The sequence below is a fragment of the Heptranchias perlo genome, chromosome 15 (assembly GCF_035084215.1).
Source record: "Heptranchias perlo isolate sHepPer1 chromosome 15, sHepPer1.hap1, whole genome shotgun sequence".
In the NCBI taxonomy this organism is placed as follows: domain Eukaryota; kingdom Metazoa; phylum Chordata; class Chondrichthyes; order Hexanchiformes; family Hexanchidae; genus Heptranchias; species Heptranchias perlo.
The window spans coordinates 13,162,177-13,178,099 of record NC_090339.1 but is presented as its reverse complement, the minus strand read 5'-3'; the positions used below and the strand labels follow the sequence as shown (position 1 = coordinate 13,178,099).

At 40.5% G+C, this 15,923-nt stretch overlaps 1 protein-coding gene across 3 annotated transcripts; it reads left to right on the top strand.

Moving 5' to 3' along the window:
• The first annotated feature begins 1,221 nt into the window (after positions 1-1,221).
• gpr174 (G protein-coupled receptor 174) lies at positions 1,222-14,038 on the top strand. 3 transcript variants are annotated; one of them, XM_067996852.1, is made up of 3 exons: positions 1,222-1,458; positions 9,899-10,028; positions 11,762-14,038. In XM_067996852.1, exon 3 carries the CDS (start codon positions 12,431-12,433, stop codon positions 13,391-13,393), a length of 963 nt encoding a protein of 320 aa, XP_067852953.1. In that variant the 5' UTR covers positions 1,222-1,458; positions 9,899-10,028; positions 11,762-12,430; the 3' UTR covers positions 13,394-14,038. The 3 variants fall into 3 exon arrangements, with proteins under 3 accessions (XP_067852953.1, XP_067852954.1, XP_067852952.1); XM_067996853.1 differs by lacking the exon at positions 1,222-1,458 and adding an exon at positions 1,663-1,800; XM_067996851.1 differs by lacking the exon at positions 1,222-1,458 and adding an exon at positions 1,663-2,024.
• Positions 14,039-15,923: the final 1,885 nt, after the last annotated feature.

Below are 15,923 nucleotides of genomic sequence, written 5' to 3'. Positions count from 1 at the left end.
AAGTGGTGGATCAGCCAGACCTTTGACCTTTGTCCAACTTAATTTGGCACGGCTGAAGTCATTCTATTCATATCACCAAAGGCTCTGCACCCTTACCCCTGACTGAAGCCCCTCTCATTACCCATTTCTATCCTTACTCCACCCCGGCTGCCACTGAAAACAACAACTTGCATTTATATAGCGCTTTTAGTGTAGTAAAACATCCCAAGGTGCTTCACAGGAGGGTAATCAGAAAACAACTGACACCGAGCCAAATGAGACATTAGCACAGGTAACCAAACACTTTTAAACAGCATCTTAAAAGAGGAGAGAGAGATGGAGAGGCAAAGAGGACTGAAGAGAGAATTCCAGTGCTTAGGGCCTGGATGGCTAAAGGCACGGCCATCAATAGTGGGGCGAAGGAAGTGGGGGGTGGACAAGAGAAAACATCATCCACGCTCTTGTTGCCTCCAGATTTGACTTCTCCAAGGTTCCCCTTGTCAACTTCCATCCTACATAAATTCCAATTTATCCAAAAACTCCGCTGCCTGCATTCTAAGCTAAATCCTGCTCGCCCCTCATCCCTATCCTTGACAACTTTCATTGCTTCCATCTTCTTCAATTGATAGAATTCGAATAACTTCTCTTTATCTATAAATTCCTCCCCGACGTCACCCCACCATACCTTTGCAACCTCCTCTAGGTCTGTATCCCAGATCCTTGTACATCCTCCTTGCCTGTCCATCCACCCCACCAGCAGTAGCAGAGCTTCAACCTTATTGGCCTTATTCTCCAGAACTCTCTATCCGCCTTTGAAAACCTCCTCAAAGCCCATTTTTTTGAGCCCCATCCCTATCCTCCTTCTGCTTTGGGCTCATCTCTCCTCTGTCAAGTGATTGGGACATTCATTATGTTAAAGATACTACTTGCAATGATGGGCTGACAAAGCTGCATGAAGCGTACTCTATTTTTACCCTCTACCATTAATAGATGCTGCTGTTTCCCTGACATTTTCTCATTCTGCCTGTCCCTTTGCTCTGATTGGAGAATTGCATTAAAATATCTAATTTTAAATGGAAAGAAAACCCCCTCTTTAGATTCTCGGCATTACTCGTATATTATTCGACATCCTACGGAATTTAACGAGAACAGCCAGAACATGAGAAGTTTTTTTTTTGTTGATCCGCCTGCGCAAAGACCTTTTATCAAATTAGTTTAAAGTGAAACTATCCAGTCCGGCGATAACCTGTCAAACTCTGCACAAAGTTCAGGAGGGCACGGTACTGAAAAGACTTACCGTCTGCCACAAGATAGTTTGGTGGAAAGAACCCCGATCTTAGCTTTTATACAAAATAGAACAATGACAAGCAATAAGGGGAGATGATATACTGGGAGAAGTCACTGCTCTGTCTCACCCATACCGTTACATGAGTGAAGAGACGCACAATTGAGGAAGCCCCACCAACAGACTGATCCATGGTATGTACAATATGTGCGTACACTCTGATATTTGCAAATCTCCTTCACAGTTTGGTTCAGCTCGACTCTGCGACGCTCCTTTTTGTAACACTCCTCTTCTCCCCCCCCCCCCCCCGCCTGAGTGAAAGGAAATCCTTTTCTTTTTCATAACAGCTCAGTCTGGTTGATACAGCCGCACCTCCATTGCACATTCAAGCTAAAGGGCGGGGAGCTGGGGCTGTGCAGAGATGCGCTCGCTGACAGCCAGAATGCTCGTGTTTGACCGCGCACTGTGAAAACCCCAGGCTCAACACATTCAAACAAACTAGTGTCAAAACTGCCCCTTCTCCGATCTGAAAGCAGGTAATGAAATCCCCGCCGCTTGTAGACTTCATTTACATAAAACCACCGCACGTACAAGCCGAGTGGAAAAAAGGAAATGTAAAATGTACATGGTTCACACAACTCACAAGGCTCCAGGCACAACCACAGCTCCCTGTTATTGGCCGGAGTTCATTTCACATCACTTTTTGTCTGCAGTTCGGGACCCGCGTTTGATCAATTTCTCTGCACCTCACGGTGAGGAGGTAAGTGCCTTTTAGTCAATGTAAACAGCGGGAAACGAGGCGAAAACATCAACTAACCTTGTACATTCGCGATTTCGAGACTCGAAACAATCTAAACAGCATTTGAAACAAATCCTCTTCATGGACGCCAGGCCTGGCATTTGTTAGTTAATCTGTAACATGTTCAATAAGGTGATGTCGCTTTGCTCCTGTCTAAATTTGGCAAGTTATAGGTTTAATCATTTCCAATAGTTCAACTCTAATTTTTTCAACGCGTGTGTTGCGCGCAGTTAGCTGTTCAGGCGAACTTCGGATCCACGTTTTGCATGAAAACCTTCACGTTCTAACAATTTACTATCCGGCTAGTAACCAAATACTCGGCAAGACAAGCTCCTGAATAGAATGGTTTTGCCAGTCACTCGGAATTTGTCAGCACGGGATTCACAACTCGGGAGGGAAGGCGCATAGAAATTTTTACTGTCTAATCACAGACCAAAGAAAATCTAAAATCTAGTAGTTCATCCTATGAAATATTCTCTATTATATCAAATTGATGGAAATTGAAGTCACTTATTTGATAAATTACAGCAGGATGTGGTGGTGGGATTATTGGGTTAGTGATCAACACTGATCCGGAATTCAAATGAACTCAGGTTTCAACGCTTTGATCAACCTGCGTTGAACTGGATCCTTTGGTAGCTTGGTGTGTCAGGTTTTCAAACTGGGTGTCCCTAAACCTTAAAGACGCTACACTGTTGTAATTGTTGCCTACCTAACATGTTATGTCTGTTGCTGTGTGCTAACAAAACACGTTTGTTTGTAGTGACACCTTTGGGTAGAAGATTTTGCCTTTTAGAAGTTAGGAGGGTGGTCCTTGGTCCCATGTCTATAACTGTAGGCACCCCTTTCATCTTTTATACTTTTTGTAACTTAAACAGCAAGAAGCTGACAACTTAGTTCAAGTTTAGTTGAACGATGGGTTCTGACTGAACAGCAGAACATCACCTTATTCCTACTTGTTCTCGTTCAGATAGGTTTAATCATGTAAAAAAAAGGTTGTACTTCAGTAAAGCTAGAATCCTGATATATGAAGAATAAGATACAGTTTCCGAGTAACACCAGATCATACTGTTTCAAAAGAGATTACAAATTGCGCAACAGAACAAGAGACATAGTAATGTTATAATTTATCTAACCTTAAAAGCTTTACAATTACTAAACAGATGTAGTGTAATTATACCAAATCAAGACAGACAGTGGTTGACCAGATTAACCAATTGAGAAGTTAAACCAAAAAGGGTTGGAAGTTACAGTACTAAAGTTTCAGTGATTCTGTGTGGAAAAATGTTCAATTTCTCTGAAGTGAATCTTCTAATAGTGCAGGAAGACCAAGGGCAAAATAAGTATTTTCCCCTTGTTTTATTTTCCCTGACTTTCTTTTAACATTCTGCCGTTCTAGCATCTTTCTCCTTTCTATTGTGGATACTCTGAGCCACATGTTTAACAGTGTCACAGTGCTGAGATCAGTGTTCACTCACTGCAGTCCATGCTATCATTACAGAGTTGGACTAATTTTGAAATATTTAGCATACATCAGAGAAAACAAAATGAAATAAAAGCGAGGAACTAGCTTAGAAGAGAAAGGTCAATATAAATATGACTAGCAGGAGACAGTACATCCATTACAATCCTCAACCCAAATAAAGATTATGGATAAAGGATTACAGGCGCAGATATCCAATATTCTTTCAAATGCATCTGGTTCATTACTGCTGCTCTAATAAAGTAACCTTGGGAACAACATTGACAGGTCTTCATCATCTGATTGAATAAAATAAAATAAAGTACACTAATGTAAAGGTCAGATTAGCATTAAATTAATGTACATAAAGTTTGGGTTGAGTGAAACAATCTTGGAAACAGTAGAGAGAACAGGGTGGCCATCAAAGTTAATGAATTCCCACTGGAAGTATTTGGCTTCGTAAAAACATTTTAGAGCTAGGCTAAAGCAGAATCCAACAATTGGCAGGCATTAGACATGCTTACTTATTGCTAAGGAATGATTGCAAACACAAACAAGTCAGCTGGACGTCAACTAATGAGGACAGTGAGACAAGACAACCAGTTACACTGATGGTTCGATGGGAGTTTTAGATAGAGCCGTAATGACCTTCCAAACTTTCAATGATTTGATATCATCACCTTTAGAACCAGAGGCAGTGGGTAATCTGAGTTGGAAAAGCAAATCATAGGCCAGGAGTTTGGACTAGTAACGGTTAAAATCAGATTCATTATTCATTCAGTTTCTGATCTCAGGTGTGCTGTCAAAGGGAGGTAAAGAGCAAAGATTGGGCACTTCCATATAGGATGGAGGGGGAAAATTGGCAGATGAGTCACCCTGGGGTGCTCTTCTACACCTATTATTGGCCAGTTACAGAATGATATTAGCAACGGTATCAATGTTGGTCATTTGTCCATTTTCCTCATCAGAGATTGCCACATGAGGACATAAAGGGCAGGGGAGGGGGGAGTCATGGAAGAAAATAAATTTGAAAATTAAGCGGGGGGAGCTTCAGTTCCAACATATGACCATCAAACTTGACACCATATTAAAAAGAAACAAAGCTTTTAAGTACCAGCTTTGTTACAGTCCTCATCCTAATGGCCTACCTGCATGTTAGCCTTATTATTGATCAAAAGAGGTGGATATGTTTTCAGAGCTGTAACGCAGATCAAACTTAGCAGCAACTGAGCAGCACATTGATACCAAGTGTTGGGAATATGCTGCTGAAGTGAGGAATTGGTAAGACAATGTTACCACTGGCATTCGAGCGCTATTTGGCTAATGCTCCCATCTTTGTAATCACTTGCCCAGAAGAAATGTCTCAGGGTACACTTTACATACCTACTGAGAATAGGCAGTATCATATCCTTCAGTCCTTCATTTTTTAATTAAGGGTGTATTCACACACCAACTCCAGCCTCACTGGAATGGTTTCTGCTTCACAGCAATGTTAAAGATGGTGCCGGCCTGAAATTCCTGGGTTGGGAATGGAATTTGGGAGTTGTGCCCACACTGGGGGGGGGGGGGGGGCGGGGGGGAGGAATTTGGAACTGCCAGATTTCCACTCCATCATAAATTCCAATGCAGGTGCTCCTCCCACCCACCCCTCCTACATTCACAGCCTAACATTGGGGAAGTATCTGGGGACGTCCCCAAGCTACTTCAGAATTCCACCGAGTAGTCCTCGCTTGACCCAGCCAAAGTCATTTCTGATAAGGGCAGATTCTGGATTCCATTGTGTGCCTGCTTTAAAAATGTAAAAAGGACAAAAGTAATCATTCCCAGCAACATAGTAAAACATCCCAAGGTGCTTCACAGGAGCATTTTTTTTATTCGTTCATGGGATCTGGGCGTCACTGGTGAGGCCGGCATTTATTACCCATTCCTAATTGCCCTTGAGAAGGTGGTGGTGGTGAACCGCTGCAGTCCGTGTGGTGAAGGTTCTCCCACAGTGCTGTTAGGAAGGGAGTTCCAGGATTTTGACTCAGCGACAATATATTTCCAAGTCAGGATGGTGTGTGACTTGGAGGGGAACGTGCAGGTGGTGTTGTTCCCATGTGCCTGCTGCCCTTGTCCTTCTAGGTGGTAGAGGTCGCGGGTTTGGGAGGTGCTGTCGAAGAAGCCTTGTCAAGTTGCTGCAGTGCATCCTGTGGATGGTACACACTGCAGTCACAGTGATGACTTTTTTTAGCAAGATTTTACAACTGAGTGGCTTGCTAGGCCATTTCAGAGGGCAATTAAGAATCAACACAGTGCTGTGGGTCTGGAGTCACATATAGGCCAGACCAGGTAAGAACAGCAGGTTTCCTTCCCTAAAGGACATTAGTGAACCAGATGGGTTTTTACAACAATCCAGTACTTTCATGACCACCATTACTGATACTATTTTTTTAAAATTCCAGATTTGATTTAATTAATTGAATTTAAATTCCCTAGCTGCCGTAGCGGGATTTGAACTCACGACTCTAGGTTATTAGTCCAGGCCTCTGGATTACTAGTCCAGTAACATAACCACTATGCTACCATACCCTCTGTAATCAGATAAATAATCAGACAAAATTTGACACCGAGCCACATAAGGAGGTATTAGGACAGGTGACCTGAAGTTTGATCAAAGAAGTAGGTTCTAAGGAGCGTCTTAAAGGAGGAGAGAGAGGTAGAGAGGCAGAGAGCTTTAGGGAGGGAATTCAGAGCTTAGGCCCTAGGCAGCTGAAGGAATGGTCGGCAATGGCAGTGTGATGAAAATCAGGAAAGTGCAAGAGGCAAGAATTGGAGGAGCGCAGAGCTCTCAGAGGATCAATTGCCTTCTGACTGCAGCCCTTTTGCTCCCTTTTGGGGAGAAAAAGTTAGGGCCTTGTGTTACCTCCCTCGGAGTGGCAGGACACTGCCTCGAATTTCCAATCTGTCATCAGGCTAGGCGCCTCTGTTGCACTTCCATAGGCATATGCCGTCCATCCTAGATATTAAAATGACTCCATCCCCTGATTTTGGGTCGGGGTTGAAGGCCTGACCAGTTGGTGGTCAGAGGTCCTGCCCTTCTAACAACTGAGCGGGAGCCCAGCTATCTTGGGCCCGGTGTGGACGACCGAGCTGCTGGCAGATCCATTAGACCTCCAGCACCTAGTGGTTTCAGACCCAAAATGCAGGTCTCAGACTGGAGCAGTTTTCAGCAGTGTGGGTACCAGCAGGCCAAGTTAAGCAAAGCTAGAGAGGAATTCTTGTAAAATGTCTAAATTCATTCCCCAAGTGGTTGTCTCCCCTGAGGTTAATGTTGAAAACATTTTAACGGTTGAAAAATTTACCAAACTATATGTGTCATGACATCATGCTGTCGCCACACAGACAAACTCAGCTTAGTTTTTGGAGCTTCAAGATATGAGTTGGCCCTTCAAACTGAAAGCGAACTTGGGGAGTGATTCACTCCCAATTTAATTGCCTATGTGTGAATGCATCACAAGTGCGTCTTTTGCTGTCTCTTACAGTTTGTGGAGGTGAAGCAGGCAAACAGGGCATTGCGGAAACTATTAAGGAATCAAAGTTTACTCAGGTTCCCTTACAATTTACAACAGTTCCAGGACAGTTCAGTTTGCTGACTGTTTACAGTCAAGGAGCTAAACTTTAATTCTGGTTTTTAAAATATGATTATGAGCCCTCTTGAAATTATGGTAATAAAATAAGTCACGCAGGTCAATTAAACGGTTGAGAAAACATTTCTTAGCCTTTTAAAAATGTAATAATACAAACAGGAAATTGAAGTTGCAGCCAACTCCTTGTAACCATAAAGAAAACAGAAAGATCAGAATAAGAGGAGTGTTAACAGCAAAGAGCAATGTTTTACACAAGATATAACTGAAGTTAGACAGATGTTTGCAAGTCTGGAGATAGAAAGTAGAGTCTGCAGGGTACCTAGCACAGACAACATTAGTTATTTTGTAGATGTAAAAATACAATGTTTAATGTATGATTTAACAGAAGGAGCTTGTAGGCAAGATGTAAATTAAAGATGACAGACCGCTTCTTTTTCTGACAGGGTAATGACATCTTCTGGAAGAGAAGGGGAATAGTTGAGTGTGCATTGCGTGGCATATACTTAAACCATTTCTGGGAATAGGACTGGATATTATTCTGTTCTGAATACGTTGAGACTACATTTTTCCAAACATTCTAACCGGTTACAATGAAGTTGTGCCCCCGATGCTGCCTTTAATCAAATAAGATTTTTTTTTAATGCAACGAGTTGCTATGATCTGGAATTTACTGCCTGAAAGGGTGGTGGAAGCAGATTCAATCATAACTTTCTAAAGAGAATTGGATTTATACTTGAAAAGGAAAAATTTGCAGGGCTATGGGAAAGAACGGGGGAGTGGGACTAATTGGATAGCTCTTTCAAAACCGGCACAGGCACGATGGGCCAAATGGCCTTATTCTGTGCTGTGAGATCCAAGTTCTCCTATTATTCAGGACAAAGTATATCATTTTTAAAATAGCAATTTTTCCTTCCACACTTTACCTCAGACTTCCAACTTGAACAAACTTTCATTAAAGGGAAATGAACTACCGTTACAGAAGAATTTCACTTCCAAAAAAAATTCAAGGAAGAATGCTTTGAACTTAGAATTTAGGTGTCTGACTTAAAAGTAGTATATCTGACCTCCATTTTCTTGTATTTTAGCTAATGAGTCTGATTCCCTACACATTCCATCAACTGGGTCTGTAGGGTATGAATCAAGGTGCAACTTTTTTATAGCGTAAACAATCCGTGAAGCTCTAAAGAAAACTTGTTGAAACAAATCTTTGCACATTCTGAAAAATATAATGGATCACTTTGTTTTAAGGGTAAAGTGTGAAATGTGAACATCCTGTCTTTGCAAGATATTTAAGGCCAGAGTTGTGCAATGGTTCTTTTTGTAAACTGCAGTGCAAGTGTCTTTTCTTTCAACTGTAAACTGTATAGTTGTGTTATACTTGTGGTGGCAATCCATGTGCTGAGCCATATTAGAGTGTGGGACTATTCACTTTTTGGTTCATATTGTTACACGTGCAGTTTTATCTATACAATGGTGTAGACTGACCCCGGTTTCAGTAATGTGGTAATGAGTCTACAACAGCAGCCACTAAAAGTCAAAGACAACAGACTTTTGTGTGGAATGGACTCAGTTCCATGAAGAGTTGAGAACCCTCCAGCTTGTTTAAAAATTAGGCCTCTGCTGTACCGATATTGTACACAAGCAAAAAAAAAGTTAATTTTGATGATAATCACAAAATGGAAGAGGCATGGCATTGAGACATGGTCCACACTAATATAAAATCAATTTCTCTTTCTGTGTAGAGGAGGCAAACAACACAGATGTAAATTATTCAATATAAATCTGTTCTTGAACTCTTTATTCCCACTGACCTCCTTTGTTACTAGTATCTTTCCATGGGATGTGCGTGGATTGGCTAAACCAATAAGCACTGCATTTGCACTTAAAGCTTTACAATTTGCTTACTTGGTACCTGCATTGATTTCCCGTCGAATAAATTGCAATGCAGTTCCTGACTAATTCATCAATGCAGCTCGTGTTCAATGATGTAAAAACACCTGACTGCTTTTAACAACAGAATTTGTAATAGAGTTACAGATGGGGGAAGGGGAAAGAGAGTCCTTAATGAGGAGAGAAATTAGATTAAAGTTATTTTATATATATATATATATATACATACACCTTGCTGTCTACTCATGTATCTATTAGGTAGCAAGATTAAGCAGGCTAGGTCTCTTTTCTCTATAAAAGGCTAAGATGAGAGCTGATAGAGTTCTTTAAAATTATGAAAGGGTTTGATAGGGTGGATGTGGAGAAATTGTTTCCACTTGTGGGTCAGTCCAGAACCAAGGGGCATACATATAAGATAGTCACTACCAGATCAGATACAGAATTTAGGAGGAATTTCTTTAAACAGAAGGTGGTGAGAATGTGGAACTTGCTGCCACATGGAATGGCTGAAGCAGATAGCATTGATGCATTTAAGGGGAGGCTTGATGCATAAATGAGGGGGAAGGGAATAGAGGGATTCAGGGCAGGATGGGAAGAGGTAATTAGAGTGGGGGGAGGTCCGTGTGGAGTATAAACACTGGCCTAGGTGGGACAAATGGCCTATTTCTGTAATGCAGGATCTGTGCAACTGAAGGCAATTGTTATAAGGTCAGCTGTCTCACAAATTCTCCAACAAATACAATCAAAATGAGACTGCAGTGATAAGCAAATCGCAGGACCTTAATCAAATATTATAGCGTTGTTTATGCGATAATGTCATGTTCATATTTTTAAAGCGTTCATTTTTTTTTCAGACGCTGTTCCGTAGATAACCAGGGGCATCACAGAGGAGCACTGTAAAACCAGGGCTGCAATCATGATTGAGTAAGAAGTAAAATGAGAGAACAATGCACGTCAGACCCAACAAATACAAATCGATATTAAGTAAGTTCTGTTCATTATTGGCATTTCCTGTAGCTCTGGAGTGACTATGATTCACCTGTGCTAGTTGAGTTACAAAAACAAATATGGATTGCAATCTCTCTAGCTTTTTAAGCACCTGGGTAATAATTTCCATGACAGCAATATTTTAAATTTGAAAAAAAAGGTTTGTGAATCTCTCAAAATGAGTTGCTTGCAAATTACTCTGTCGAATGCAAATGACAGTGGAACCTCAGTGACCTGTTATAGTGGAAGGGATTTCCCCCCCAACCCTCCCCACCGAAAATGGAAAGTGAAAAATAATAAAGAGTGCCCAATATTTGGTGCTGCACGTATGGTATCGCAATACTCCAGGCACCAGGGCGAAAACCAGTGCAATACAGAACACAGCATAAACTGAATGGGCCAGATTTTGCTGAAAAATTAACAGCGTCTGAACGACGCATGCTGTTATTAATGCGCAAAATAGGCAAGCAACTTGTAGTGAGGAAGAGATATCCTGTAAATTGTGAATCGCCACTAGTTGCTGGCTGATTTGCACCACTCCACCGTTAGCTTTGTGAAAATGGCAGCTCGCATTTAACCTCCCCGTGAGTTTCATGAAGTTGCTGCATTTGCACACTAGTTGCCCATTAAACTTGCCACAGAAAATTAAGTCTAGTAATAATCAGTGTAAGTACCCTTTTAACAATGTGATAATTGTTAATGACTGCCAATCAACCTCTTTGGCCCAGAAAGTAAACAATTATAAGTTAGGCAACTCATCCTTCAGGTTGTGAATTGATTTAGGAGATTATAAAAATATCGAATTTATAATTTTAAATTTTTTTTTTACTTTGCCTTTCAGTCTCTTTTATCCTTCTCTCTTAATCCAATCTTTCTTTACCTCTTTTTATTTCTTTCTGTGCCTGATTTGAAATTGAATTCACCCACTTTAATTCACCCTCCTTCTCAGTCATTCCTCTGTTTATGTCTCAATCCTTAAATCGCATTGGTTAAGGAGATACACTCTTTGTCCTGTTGTTCACCAAGGCCCCAGATGTCCTGTTACTCTCGCTGTGCCATTATCAGCTCGCACTTCCAGCAACTTTGTGGGCAAAAAATGTTAAAACCTAAATGTGTATTATAAATCTAACTGATGGGGCATGCCGTGAGATGCCCCACTCCAGCAAAATCGGGCCCAATGTAACCGCTCTTGAGCTCTGAAGTTGATTCATCAGACAGGATACAAGTGTTAGTTGGTTGTGTAGTGGACTTCTCGCAATTGCAAATAACAGATTATTTGGTCATTATCTCATTGCTGTTTGTGGGACCTTGCTGTGTGCAAATTGGCTGATGTATTTCCTACATTACAACAATGACTATACTTCAAAAGTACATAATTGGCTGTAATGTGCTTTGGGATGTCTTGAGGTCATGAAAGGCACTATATAAATGCAAGTCTTTCTAATTGGTGTGGTGGACAATTGGAATGCAGAGAATGGGAGATCCATTGTGAAACTCAAAGGTGGACAAAATATATAATGATTATTTAATTAATAATTTTTCCAAATCCAAACATAAGGAACACGATACTCAAGCATTTCCTGCTGATCCAATATTTTGTGTATATATTTCTAGTAAGCAAGCCGGATTATTACCCATCAGCACAAAAAAACCTCTTGTAATTTCTGTTCGTGAAAGCAATGATGGTTTTGCTTGAGATAAACTTCTATTTTCTGTCTGTCATTTTCCAGAAAGCTAGCTTCAGCGAGACCTTGGGCAGAAAAGCTGAACAGAGACTTGAATGTGTTAAAGAGCTCTCTTATCTAAACCATCAACTAACTGCGCATGTGAGTGTGTCAGAGGAAACGCTTGTAGATGTCAACCCACCAGAACAGTGTGTGCCTTACTCATTGCATAAAGCAGAAGTGAGTTTAACCAGCCAGTGAGAACATTAGGGGGGAGAAAATCACAGAGCAACTACCTGAAAATGTCACGAGGAGGTTGCCAAGGAGAAAAATGGGAAGGAGAAAAACACCTTTAAAAAACACTGGAGTACATTGAAGGACATTCTCAGACACCGACACTGAGCAGGTGCAAGGACCTCATCCGTTGAACTCTACAATGCCTATTTTACCCAGGTTTCTCAGTCCTTACACATCAATAATGTCTGCAACCTGATGTTAGTTTTGGATCAATGTTTAATCCTGAAATCAATGGTTAAGAAAGATCACTGCAAATTGGAAAATTGACACTGCTGTACTCATTCAGATATCTGTGAAATAACTTTTTCTTAAGTTTGTTCCATTGATTTTCAATTTTTTTTTGAAAGCAAGAGTAATCCCCAAGAAATATTCTTCAAATTTATTCCCAGTTCTTCCAGATCCAGCCAGGTTTATTCTCGGTTAGAAGTTAATTGGAACATGTCAAACGATTCATCTAGCTGCAATGCTGCAGACCAGAATACTATTTATTTCCTGTACGCTGTCATGTACGCTATAATATTTATACCGGGCTTAATAGCCAATGTCCTGGCTCTCTGGGTGTTCCATGCTTATGTCAGGGAGACGAAGAGGGCGGTGATATTCATGATTAACTTGGCCGTTGCAGACCTGGCGCAGGTTTTGTCTTTACCGCTCCGGATTTTCTACTACCTAAACCATACCTGGCCTTTTGGCAGTTTTTTGTGCATGTTTTGTTTCTACCTGAAGTACGTGAACATGTACGCGAGTATATTCTTTCTGGTCTGCATCAGTATCCGACGATGCCTGTTTCTGATCCAGCCATTCAAGTACAATGACTGCAAACGCAGGTACGATGTCTATGTGAGTATCATAGGGTGGCTCATGGTGGGTGCCGCTTGCCTGCCCTTCCCACTAATGAGGATAGATACGAGAAATAATTCCAGCTCATCCAACAGCTGCTTTGCAGACCTTCCCGTAATTGAAATTGGCATCCCATCCTCTGTTGCCATGGTGACTCTGGCTGAACTAACAGGGTTTGTGCTACCTCTTGTCATTACTATGATCTGCTCTTGGAAAACCATCATGTCCCTGCGAGAGAAAAACCCAGTCTTGCAAGACAGTGGGGAAAAGAAGAAAGCCTTAAAAATGGTCCTGACCTGCACTGTGGTCTTCCTGGTTTGTTTTGCACCATATCACATCACCTTCCCCTTGCATTTTTTGGCCATAGCGGGGCGCATTGAAGATTGCTCCATCAGAAAGACCATACTCACCTTCCACCCAGTCGCACTGTGTCTAGCCAGCTTGAACTGTTGTCTAGACCCAGTCATATACTACTTCACAACTGATGAGTTCAGGAGAAGACTGTCACGGCAGGAAATCAGTGAAAATGGTATTCAACTTAACTCCAAGGAATACGGGTGAAGAGTTTGCAATGGATAAATGTGTTGATGATTCAGCATCTTTGCAAGAGTGAAAATATGAAAAGGACATCAATTGTTCACCTGTGTCTGCCTCTGCAGCCATGGTGTAAATTTTATTTTTCAATGTTATTTAGCGTATTTATATAAAGTATATGTTGTATATGCTGTACTTTTTCTACAAAAATGTGAATCTTTACAATGGTGAAGAGTTTTAAAAATGCTTGTCTGGAGTGTTCTATTTTGAGAATTTTGCAGAGAAAAGACGAGTGAGTTTGAAGATAAATATAGGGCTGATCACATGCAGGGATCCCTCTGCATTACTCAGTGATGGGCCTTGAATAGATTTGCAGAATGACTTTTCAGTTCCGTTGTGACATTTCCACTTCCCACTTCTACCACGGTGATCTATATGAGTGAGTCTGTCCTATTAGTGTCAAGCTATAGGTGGAAACACGTGTTGGCTAGTTTGAAACTTGACATTAATTTGACTGAGGACATTTAAAGGCAGCAAAGAAAGGGAAGTGGGCTGGATAAGAACAGTAATCCGAAAGATATATATATATATATATATATATAAAAAAGCAATTGTCCAACCAATTGTCTGATCCCAGATAACTCCAATAAAATGACTTGTTTTTTTAAAAAAGGTGCTTTCTTCTTTGTACACTTTAAACCATCTCTATTCCATTTAGATACAGTGCATTCTATTTCAAAAAGGTGGTTTTGCATAAGAAAACATTAAATTGGTTGCAAAAATTCAAACACCATGTTTCAAAACTAATATGCAAATAGTTAAAGCAGAACAGCACTGCAGCTGCCAGTTACTACACCTGCTTGGAGTTGAGAGTAAGGGCTCCTCTAAAGTAACGGCTGGTTAACTGATTTTTTTTTTCCCAAAAATATACTTTATTCATAAAATTTGTAATACAGTTGTCATATCACATTTCAAACGTACACAACACAGATTATACAATTTGCAAGATACATAAAGTACAGTTCAAATATGATTCCAACAATACAGCTACACATTGTACATAATTACAGTTCATGACACTCTGGAGTGCCTCATTGCATTACGATGAGGCTCACCTGGTCAGAGAAGAAAAACTGTTACTCCTCCTTTCAGTTTTACACAGCACTAGTTTCTGATGTTACTTAAAATGAGTCATTCTGACCAAAAGAAAAACGCAAATCCACAAGTTTAGGTTGTTTTTAAAAGACAGACTGTAAAATGGCGAAATTGCTAAACAGCTGCTTTGTTGACTAAATACAAGGAGTCTTACAACATCAGGTTATAGTCCAAAAGCTTTATTTAAAATCACAAACTTTCGGAGGCTTCCTCCTTTGTCAGCCTCTGAAAGCTTGTGATTTTAAATAAAGCTGTTGGACTATAACCTGGTGTTGTAAGACTCCTTACATTTGTCCACCCCAGTCCATCACCGGCATCTCCACATCTTGACTAAATACCACATGAATATTCTAAATAAATAGACAAAAAGGTTATAATACTTTGATCATAAACATATTAGTTCAATGAGCAATGTTGTCTCAGTCAACAGTTATGCTAAGCACTTAGATCTTGTTTAAATGAATGTATTAACACAACCGAATCAGAGTAGGCCACTTGGCCCAGAGAGTCCACTCTGCCATTTTATTCACTATTCCCTACCCTTTCCTCATAACCCTTAATACCTTTACTTCCCAAGTATATCTATATCTCTTCTAAAGATGTCCATTGATACTGCATCAATATCCTTCTGGGGCTGTGCATTCCACATTCTTACAACACTTTCATGAAGAAATATTTTCTAGACACAAATTTAATCAAATTAGTTCTAATTATAAGACTGTGACCCCATATCACAATCAGTAACAATGATCAATTTGTGATACAGATTATATGTACCAATTCAAATTTATTTATTTTCCTTTTATCAACATGGCTCAGTTGATAGTACTCTTACCTGTGAGTCAGAAGATTGTGATTTCATGCCCCACACCAGGAATTAAACACATAATCTAAGCTGACTCTTCTGTGCAGCACTGAGGGAGAGTGCATTGTCGGAAGTGCTATCTTTCTCATGAGACATTAAATCAAGCCTATTCAGGTGGGTGAAAAAGATCCCTTGTCACTATTTGAAAACGAGCAGTGAGTTCTCCATAAGTCCTGCCCAACAACCCTCCTCAATCAACACTACCGAAATACAGATCAACCGTTCAACTCATTTGCTGTCTGCTGAAATCTTCCTGTGCACAAATTGGCTACTACATTTGGCCACATTGGCTGTCAGTCACTGAGACATTTTGAGGCTGTGATAAGGCATTACGTAATGATGAAATGAAAGGTTAAAAACAGGATCAAAAATATTTATATTGCTACAGCAAAACTTCTTATGCAGTCTCGATAGAAGCTGTGAATTACAGAGGGGCAAGCAGGTCTGGCTGAAAACACCCGAAAATAGCAATAGTGGCCTTCAATCTTAACTTTACATCTGAAAACTGAAATTGTTGATTATTTCTTCCCATATCAC

What these genes read in the sequence shown, in the direction of transcription:
- gpr174 (XM_067996852.1), top strand. Translation starts at nt 12,431, where the DNA reads ATGTCAAACGATTCATCTAGCTGCAATGCTGCAGACCAGAATACTATT.